Source organism: Phoenix dactylifera, unplaced genomic scaffold (genome assembly GCF_009389715.1).
Source record: "Phoenix dactylifera cultivar Barhee BC4 unplaced genomic scaffold, palm_55x_up_171113_PBpolish2nd_filt_p 000139F, whole genome shotgun sequence".
Classification (NCBI taxonomy): domain Eukaryota; kingdom Viridiplantae; phylum Streptophyta; class Magnoliopsida; order Arecales; family Arecaceae; genus Phoenix; species Phoenix dactylifera.
Genome location: NW_024067695.1, coordinates 374,758 through 385,629, shown reverse-complemented (window position 1 = coordinate 385,629; position 10,872 = coordinate 374,758). Strand labels below are relative to the sequence as shown.

Sequence of the window (10,872 nt, the reverse complement as noted above, 5' to 3'; positions counted from 1 at the left end):
GTCGGAAGGTATTTTTGGGTTTCTTAATCCTATAAAAGTACCTAACATCTTTCCGGCGAATAATTAATGTGGAACTAAATATACGCCTGTACGAGTCCTCATATACTCTCTTCGTTTAAGCCCTGATGTCCTCGTCATGCTAAGAGTCCAAATCCATCCAAATCTAAACACAAGCACCAGATCGGCCCATGGTCGCCTCAATGAGCCCATGCTACAGTGTCCTCTAATTTACATGGGCTATGGGCCAAGTCTGCTCTGATGTTATTTATAACAACCTAGGACTTTACCTAAAAAGACTAGCCGAAAGGTATTTTTTGAGTTCTTTAGTCCTGTATAAGTATTCAAGATCTTTTCAGCGAATAACCAACATGGGACTAAACACACGCCCGTACGGCTCCTCACAGTTGGAGTCTAAAAAAGCAACCAAAAGAGGGGCTTAAAGAGCACTACACATAAGTAGAGGATCTTGATTACCCAAAACAGAGCATAAAGAAGTGTAATGACTCTCTTCCTATGCAAAGAGAACAGTGCTCATCATTACTGAGCATATAACTAAAAAATTTGAAAATGCTAAAAGACCTTCTAGGATATCATAAGATTCACTCATGGATCAAAACAAGTCACAATAATTAAAGAATTGAATCCAATCAAAGCTATGATGAGAAGGGAAAAAAATAATATACTTTGATGGGAAGTGTGATCTGCATCACATCTAACAAGATTCTATGTAGTAAAGGAAGCCTTCGTACATTCACTGACTACCCAATACTAAAGTACTAGAAGCTCTTGAAAACTTATACTGTTAAAGAACAACAAAGACCACAAATTCATGCTACAAGGTAACCTATCCTGTTTACGGATCATATAACTTGTAAACTAAACTTGGAAAGTTAACATGTCCATGAACAATACCAAGGTTAAAAAGCTTTCATCTTTTCCATTTTATTAGAAGTCCTGTCTGTAAAGTTGGAGCTTGTGGTACATATATTTCTGGCTCATCAATGTCACATGGAATCAGAAGTCGAGATTTCTGTAGGTGCCATTGTTGGATTTCGTGCTTCTTATGAGAAAATGAGATTCATGGTATAGATTGCTTAGCCCCTATGTTAAGGACATAATATAGGATGCAACATAGAGATGACTGAATAGAAGTACCATGGCTTCCTGCGAGACTTTTTCTACTTCACTTTTTCAATTTCAATAATACGGATGGATCCATGGATGTTGGGTCATGCTAGTAATTTAATTCATTTAAAGTAATTTCTTTCCTCTTTTAGTGGCAACATCAGGAGGAGAAATCATAACTCAATATTCTCCACAACCACGATTTTTTTTTTCTCATCTATTTGATGAAGATTCTTACGAGTCAAAGAGAACGCAGTTAAATCCAACTAACCCTGGAAGCAACACCAAAATCTACAACTATGATAGCATTAATCTACATGTAAATACAAAGCCCAATCCTAATGCTCCAAACAACACTAAACAGAGAAATCTATTTAAGAAAATGTAACGAAGAAACCGATGAATAAAGTATTGAAGCACCTTTAGAATTAATTTTTCCACTAGATGGAGGAATTCGGAGAGAAAGAAAGAGACTGGGCTTCTGCGTCGTAATCGTATGACGAAATCGTGTTTTAGGAGTTTTTCCTTCTACATACCTTTCCAGTTTTAGGATCTGAAAGTAAGTAGTTGAGATTGTCTCGAACTCTTGATGACATGGTATCCCAGGTGGAGTACAACTCTCCGTCCATCCATCTCAATCTCCGCCGGATCCTCGTTCATAAGGTGCGCATAAATAGAAAGTTTGAAACTACGGCGCATGTCGCTGATCGATTCCTCTTCAAACCCAAAACTCACAATCTTCGAGCCCCGAGTTGGCGATGCCGCCGCGGAAGAATCCGGCGGAGGGGTGGGGGTTGGCGGAGCTCCCATAACCGGAGTCGAACAAGTGAAGACGACATCGGCATAAACCCGGAGGAAGGAGGGAAAGAGTTGCGAAGGGGATGAGCTCCAGACAAAGCGAGAGATCCTGGAGACACGGGCCATACATAGGGATGGCATGGCTTGGGTCTCGTCAGGTCCGGGATTTACTAAATCCAGCGCGGTCCCTGCTTAGATTTAGCCCCTGGCTTTTGTTCCATGCTTTAAAAGTTTTTAAGAAATTCAATATATGCTCCAAAATTTAAATCACAAACAACGAGCATTTGATGGTTAATTATATATAACAATGGTGGACTAAAATTTGAAAAGATAACATAATGACAAGTACAAATACACAAACATATTCTAACATGCAATTAACTTTTATTTTTCAATGAAAAAATTATATAAATAAAATTAATATTATAATATGTACATATGTAAGTATGCATGTGTGCGTATGTGTATATATATTATTTTTGAGTATATATATCTATGTATGTATGTATGTTTGTTTGTTTGTTTGCATGCATGTTTGTATATATATTTATGCATGCAATGAAACAAGTAATTTCCTTAGCAAAAAAAAAAAAAGAATCAAGTAATTTATGTGGGTTTGAGTAGGGTATAAAACCCCCAAACACAAGCCTAACATGCACATGACAGAATATCATTATTTGATTAGTGACTTATTAAACATACATGAGAAAATGAACATCTCTGTTCAATAGGGGCGACCATGTAAAGTAATGGATGGTTATCTTTACCTTTCAGCTATAAGAGAGTCCGAGTCCACGGAGCTCAAGTTTAGAATTTGCAGAGATAAAAATGCAAAAGATAAGAAGGAAAGGATGGTTTTCAGTAGTTGTGGATTGTTCTGAATCCTCATATGAGAAACCCATGTCGAAAGTCCAAAGAAACTTTAATGGTTTTAGAGTCATCACCCACTTAGAAGTATTGCTTCTTTGAATACCTCATCAATGTTTTGCCACTTCAATGTATTATTGTAGGGCTTTTTATTATACTTTTTGTATTTGTGTTTTTTTGAAATGACAATTAGATTTACCGTCCTAATTTTGGAATTCTTGGTATAACCCTCAATAAGGGAAAGCAAATTTTGATAACAATTTCGTTGTAATTCCATACTAACTGTTATGCGAGTTGCCTTGTAAAAAGCAAATGCAATAATTTCTTTTAAGAAACGCAATGGTAACATCCCTTCCTCCAGGATGGAATCATAAGCAAATATAATTCTTGCTAGTCACCCCATAAACCAAAAAGGCCAATCGGGTAAACGAAAATAAGTATTTATAACAAGAAAATCATACACTATGAAGCTCTCATAGTAACTATATTATGAGAATAATTAGTACTTGCATAATTAGGATATGGATGGATCTCCCTCCCTCGCTCGAAAGATAAAAGGGCTGCCAGATGAAATTAACTTTTGCACTGATGTGCTGACATCTAATATATGGTAAAGTATAATGGTTTGATCTAGATTAAATTAGTTGCTCGAAATGAACTCAGACTACTTAAAAATAGAAAAATTATTTTATTATAAATCTTGTTTTTAAGATTTAAACTATGTGATAGTCAATATTTGGACTCTACGTGTATTCGTATGTGCAATTGTACAAGTAATTTATCAAATAGATCTAAATAAATTACATGATCTCGAGGCGTAACACACCATTCCGTACTCACACGTACATGCTTCCACGCACCGTCCCTCCATAAGAAGTGGAATTCAAAGTTGTATTCTAGTAGAAAATTAGAGCTCAAACTTGTGGACAGCTTTAGTACCAGAGCTTCAAGTGCCCACCTTCTGAAATTCAGTCATTAGCGAGAAATACACATGCATACATGCAATCTGAAACTGGCCAGCATCAATCATAAACCCATTGTTGATGTGAACACCATATGATGAAAAAGTTTGCCAGAGAAAATGATTAATCTAAAACTGACTTGAAATTAATATATCAAGGTATGGTAACCTGCAAGATTCAATACTTCTTTTCTAGCAAAACGGTGGCAAATATATATGCACGATTTAATATTTTGAACATGTATATCCTCAAGAGGAGATATTTCAAACATGTAGAGGATGTTATCACTGAAAAAGGAAGCCCACGGGGGAACTTGTTTTCCCAGCACTTAACAAGGTTTTGCAGTATAAATTATGAAGAAGTAGAGCTAACTTAATCCACCAACATGCGATTCTTAGTAAAACATGTAACAAGGGCTTGAGACCTACCAACATTCTCCTGCTCACAAACTAGAGCACTAACAGGCCTCGAGTAAAGTTCCATGTTGCTGACAAAATAAGCTGCATCATTCTCGCCACCTCCATTATCACAATAAGCCCCAGGAGGCACCAAGCTTCCCCTAAAACCACTGCAAACCTCCCAATCCAACCATGTAGGGAACCCTGATATCTTCAACATCTTCCGACGCAAAGTCCTACGCTCATATGAGTAAAGACCATCCTGAAGCCAAATTAGCAGCACTTCATTTTGTTCATAAATGGATATCAGCCTAGGAAATCTCCGATCAAGAGAACTGGGATTATTTATAGGGAATATGTACTCCTGTTCCCAATGATTTGTTACATGGTCCTTTAGCATCCATACCTTTATAAGAATCGACATGATATCTGCTACCACAGATAGACATCCTCTCAGCTCAGCGATGCTGAATGTTGACACAAATTTGGGGTGTCGTGTGGCCGTAAATTCATCTTTGCTGATATCAAAAGATATGATTTTGTCATTCTCACGTCCTAGCGCAAAGCGAGGATGAACCACCCAATGTACAGCTCCATTAGCAAATACTGGCTGGCCAAAGGGAGGACGATCGAAGCCTTGCACTGCTTTCCAAGAACCAGTTGCACCCAAGGTGTACACCTCGGCTGTCATGCGAGTTTCCAAATTCCCGAATCTGAAACTTTCTGGAATGGAAAGTGTCGGATGGAAAATGCGAACAACCTTATATTTTTTTGTCAAACAATCAAACCCAAACCCATATACCAGTGTGCATGGTTCAGGAGATGCAGTTCTAGATGGTTTTGGTAGAGTGACAAGTTCCCTGGTGATAGGATTGCCGACACATATAGACTCCCCTTGATCGAAGGAAGTGAAACAGAGCAAGCCATTGCATGTCCCTACTAGGTTGAATGAATGGGAGCCAACCATATGACTAATGGCATTGTCACTTACATGGACTTTATGATCCTTTAGGTTGAGGAGATTCATGCTGATTACATTCTCCCTCAACAACTTACGTTGCGACAAGATTAGTGCTGTGGGCTCGGTTGGTGATTGGAAGAAGTGGAGGTTCCTGAAATCTGGGTCCATTATCACATTGAACCAATACTTTGATACACAGCAAAACCGAAGCACAGATTTTAGGGGCAGTCTTCTAAGGATGCTGAACAGGATGTCACGAGGAAGCCTCATTTTAATTCTGCTATTCTCTCCAGCCATGCTTAGATTAGTTCTCTTACCTTTTCGAGGTTTCAAAGGTGAGTTGAAAGTGCAAACCTCTAGCAAGCTCTGAACTCTTACTGAATTTCGAAGACACTATTTCTTGAAGAACAAAAAGTTGATAGAGCAAGACCTGCATAATAAAAAGTCATCCAATTAGTGACCCATAGGATATTAACCTTCCAACTGCATCTATTTCCTGGGAGCATGATGCACTAAAAAGGAAGAGAGGGAAGAAGAAGAAGAAGAAGGAGAAGGAGAAGAAGAAGAATTTCTTCTTCTTCTTCGGGTGCTATTTTCACTACATATCATCTGATCACAACACAGCTAAATCACACAGAAATAAAGAAAATTTAAGAAACTATTGCTTACGACATTAAACTTCTCCTTTGAGCACCTTGGGAGAGGTTAGGTTGAAACAATTTAAGATATTAGCTTAGCAATTTAAGATATTACCTTGAGACAGATGTGTCCACACAGTGAATTTAATAGTGAATCCTTTCGAGGACTCAAGGAATGAGACCATTTTATAACTTTTGAGAAAATAAATGAAACCATTGTAGAGCATACAGCTTGCAACTAGCAGTAGAGTGCATGATGGTTTAGAGTTTAATCTGTTGTGATGACGAATCTTCTCATAATCATGTGATAGATGAGAACATGAGAACACGAAGGCATGGCACTTGAGAGAATTTGAAGGAAGAGCTGATGAACTTGAAATCAGCATGGAAGTTAGACTGCAATATGGAATGCTTTCTTTGCCCATGGGACAAAGTCCAAAATAATCTTGTTGCTCATGGATCGCAATATGGATAAGTTATTGTAGGCACAGTGCTCATGACTATTCCTTATTTTTTTTAAGCTTGAATTGAATCTTACTTTAACCCAAATGCAGCACCATATGCATTGCAAAAAAAATCATAGAAACAAAAAATGATTTCATTACTGAAAAAAATAAGCAAAGATTGCAAAACTACCCTGTTCAGACTAGTGGTCAAAGGTTATATATGGTATTCATGGCAAGAAAATTGTAGGATTTTCTAAGAAAATAGAGAAGAAAATTTTCATTGAAGATTACGGCATAGAACTTACATGAACAGGTGAAGAAAATGGACATAACAAGAGCATTAATATTTCATTCAAAAAAAAATTACTTAGAAGAAAAGAGCATTAAACCTAAGTAGACCATCTTGATTAAACCAAACAGCACAAGATAGAAGCCTAATGACTCTCTTCCTGTGCATTTTTGAGATTGGTGCTCATCATTATTGAGAATATGATCAAAGAATTGAAGAAGCTAAAAGATAGAAATACTAAAGAGGTTTTAGTATGGCAAACCATCGATGAAACAGCAAAAATATTTTCAAACAATGGACATAAATGAAAACTATAATCAGCAAAACTGGTTTTGCTTATCGAGGAATTGAAACATCAGTCACTAGATCAGCTGAATTCTCTATGTAGATGGCGTATAACGTTAATCTTAGGAGAATGACGAAAGACTTTTATCTTTTACTAAAGTTTCATAACAAAGATAAAGCGTACATCCAAAAGAGAATTGGAAGGAAGAAAATTAGGAGGACTAAAAACACTTAAACCTGCACAGAGGCTTAGAACGTACATTGATGATAACAAACCTTCATGAGTAACATAAGATTCATTCATGGATTAAAACAAGCCATAGTAATTAATTGAGAAATTAATCAAATCAAAAATATGATGAAAAGAGGAAAAATAATAATATTGTTTAATGTGAAACATGATCTGCATCACATCTGGAAAAAATATTTATGTAGCAAAGGGACCCTTTATATATTCACCAGCTACTCAATGCTCAAGTACTAGGAAGTCATGAAAACTTATACAGTTGAAGGACACTGCAGACCATAAATTCACCCTACAATGTACAGCCTATCTTGTCGTGAATCATAAATCTAGCTAGTAAAACCAAACCTGGAAAGTTAGTGAGTCCAGAACGGTCTCAAAGTTTAATAACTCTATTTTCCACTGATTCATTGGTGTCAGGTGGAATTGGAAGTGGAGATTTCTGCTGGTGCCTTTGTTGGATTTTCTACTTAATTAAGGAAAAAAGGATTCATGGTAGTGGTAGAGATTGCTTAGCCCCTACGATAGGGGCATAATATAGGTTGTAGTAAAGAGAGATGATTCAATAAAAAAATAATATGGCTTCCTCCAAGACATTTTCTACTTCACCTTTTCATATTCAACAATATTGAAGTATCCATGGATGTCTTTCCTTTTTCTTTAAAACAACACCCATGATTTGAACCTTGGACTGGAATCTGCTAAAGGGTAAGCTCTTAGGGGTGAGGTGCTAAACAATTGAGCTAACAATTGTTAGTAAAAAAGGATCCATGGATATCAGAACATGCTAATAACATAGTTCACTTATGATATTATGTTTCTTGCATGACCTATATACAGTATATAGAGAGAGCTAGACTTGGCTACACTCTATAGTCTTCATTCAGATCTAGTCAGGTCTGGATTGGACAATAGTAGTCCCACATCGATAATCTGAGCCATCGAATATGATCTACCACTTCTAAACTGCTTATATACCAAAAATCATATGATTTGAAGATCCTTAGCCTATGCAACAATTAGTCAAAAAATAAGACAATCTAAATATAACATGAAATTATATATGTTTCTTTGAAAACTTGATGCATAGGTTCAAAGTGTCTAAATTACATGATTTTGGGGGTGTAAGTAGTTTAGAGATAGTAGATCATATCCAACGGCTCAGATTATCGATGTGGGACTCTTCTTGTCTAATGTAGACCTGACAAGATCTAGGTGGAGATCTACTCATGTAGCCAAGTCCAACTCTCCCCCTCTCTCTAATGGAGGACCATTGTAGGGAGAATAGGGAAGGAAGAGGAAGACGAAAAGAGGAGGAAGAAGAAGAAGAGGAGAAGGAAGGAGGAGAAAGAGAGGCTAATTTTATTCAATTCTTCAATGCCCTAATTCATGAAAGGGATGGTCTTTATATAGGCCCTACATCAGGTCAATCAATTGACTATATACCAAGCTTGGACCCTTACATCAACTCAATCAATTGACTAAGTCAATTAATTGATTACATACCAAAATCGATCCAATCACTCGACCCAATTACATAACTTAACAGCTAAGCCAATTGACTTGTCTAATAACAAAACAACTGACCAAATTGACTTGAATAAAAGCAAATGACCAAATTGACTCGATCAAACAAAAGTAAAATGCAGAAAATAAAAATGAATCAGACTCAAATGGATCCAATCTGGGCCTGAATCAAACCGGTCGCTCAAGATCATTTCCCAGCCAAAATAATGTCAATCCCTGGTGCAAATGCGAGTGAGTGACTCTGATGGCACGATCGTCTGGACGAACGGCTCTGATGTCCCCATCACTCTCTCTCTCTCTCTATCTCTATCTCTATCTCTCTCTCTCTCTCTCTCTCTCTCTCTATATATATATATATATATATATATATATATATATATATATATATATATATTCCCTACAACTACAAATTATTTACTACTTGTAAAAATTAATCACTTGGGGAAGATTCTCGACAAGTCTAAAGATACAAACCCGGTTAAATCCAATTGCCCCAAGGAGCAACACCAAAGGCTACAACTATGATAATATTGATCTGTATAAAAAGAAGTCAAAAGCTCATAGGACATAGAGAACTTGATGAGATAGTTTCAATCCATATGCTTCCATAAACACTAAAAGGAGAAAAATCTGTCATCAAAAAAAAGTAACAAAGATAATGATAAGTATTGGAGTGCCTTAGAAGAGTTCATTTAGGAGGAAGGAATTCAGAGAAAAAGAAAGTGGGCGGATTTGTGGGTAGATAATCAGTAGATTAATCATACGATAAAATCTTTTTTCAGGTTTTAGGGGTGTTTTTAGTTTTGACCACCAAAGTGAGGACAAGGGATACTTCTGGAACTGCAAGCAACTAGGGTACTCTCAAACTATTGATGATATGATACTTCGGTGCATCCATCTCCATCTCCATTGGATCCTCATACATAGTTGTGCAAAATGGATATAGTTTTATGTTTCGTAATGTTAGCAATCGGCTTGATGTATACAAGTCTAGGTTTTGACGAACCTTGATTCATGAGTTTGGATCTAAGTCAAATTTGAATTTCAAAGAACACGGAGCTCTTATTAAGTTGTTACATGCATAATCACAAAAATCCCAGCTCAAGGTGAGTTTTCTCAAACTCAAAGTCCAGCAATGTTAAGATCTTTTTAAATAGATTTCACTATGATTTAAACCTCTGAGAAGAAATCTAATGAGGGGACATTATGGAATTTAATCCAATATAACTTTAAGTCTATGATGAACAGATCACTATGAATTCGAGCTTTGGAGAACATAGGACTATAAAATTAAAAGCTGATTTTGGGCAAAGCAGTTTTTGCTCTAAAACCATTTGGTTGTCAAGGTCCAAAAGTAATTCTGAAACTGTAGAAGTGATTTGCTGTGTGTTTGGGTGACAAATCCAAAAGTATTTTGAGTAACAAAATGATAAACAAGAACAAATTCATAGTTTCAGAATTACTTTTGGATTCTGGAATTGTTTGGCTGTAAGGTAAAATGAGTACCATGATATAAATAGAGTTTAATAATACATCCTATGATTTTAACTACTCATCGAGTGCTTAGGTTCTCATGTAGACCATCATATGTCATAGATAAACCCACAAATTATAGAAAAAGTAACCCAAAGCAGAGTTCTACAAATTCTAGTGCAAGAATCTTTATCTGAAATCTTAGACACAAAAAACTCATCTTTTGACCCAAAATGACAAAAAAAGAACAAAAAAACATCATTCAACTCCAGTAGTTCACAACCCATCAGACTATCATTATTTCGAATCCCGGTCTATTCCAGCTCTATTCCTTTAACCATGACACTGAAGAATCGCTCAGACCATTCACAGATCCAAACAAAAATCCAAATTAAGAAATCTCTTTAAAGAATTGAATAGGCTACACGACCAAATAACGTGAAAGAAGAAATTCTCTAGCTCTAAAGAAACCGAGAATCTCACCTGATGCTTCACTTGAACGACCCATGCGATCTTTTGGCGAGACTGGGAGCCTCTGCAGCAAAGGAAGTTGCCAAAGAAACTCGATCACTGGATCCAAGAATAGAAGAAAAAAAATCAAATAAATTTCTCCCCAACAATGGACATAGTTAAGGATTTTAAGGCCTGCCGTGCTTCCCGATCCACTCGACGGATTTGGAGAAGAACAATAGAGACAGGGGAGGCATAATTCGACCCTATTTGGGATGCGTCGGGGGTTTTTAGGGGAAGATCGGGGAGATCGAGGAAGGAAGGGATTCCAAGCAGCTCTTTTGGCATTTTCAGAAAATAGATAACCTCGCGCATATGGGAAGGCCACAGTGATCAATTGGGTCAGGGA

At 36.8% G+C, this 10,872-nt stretch overlaps 1 protein-coding gene across 1 annotated transcript; it reads right to left on the bottom strand.

The window, feature by feature from the left end:
* Positions 1–3,875: 3,875 nt before the first annotated feature.
* Positions 3,876–10,872, bottom strand: LOC103717972 (F-box/kelch-repeat protein At3g23880-like). The gene is made up of 2 exons (XM_008806566.4): positions 10,497–10,872; positions 3,876–5,541 (listed from the first exon to the last, which is right to left on the bottom strand). Exon 2 carries the CDS (start codon positions 5,406–5,408, stop codon positions 4,125–4,127), a length of 1,284 nt encoding a protein of 427 aa, XP_008804788.2. The 5' UTR covers positions 5,409–5,541; positions 10,497–10,872; the 3' UTR covers positions 3,876–4,124.

Bases quoted from the DNA above. Each gene is read 5' to 3' on its own strand.
- LOC103717972 (XM_008806566.4), bottom strand. From the start codon at position 5,408: ATGGCTGGAGAGAATAGCAGAATTAAAATGAGGCTTCCTCGTGACATC.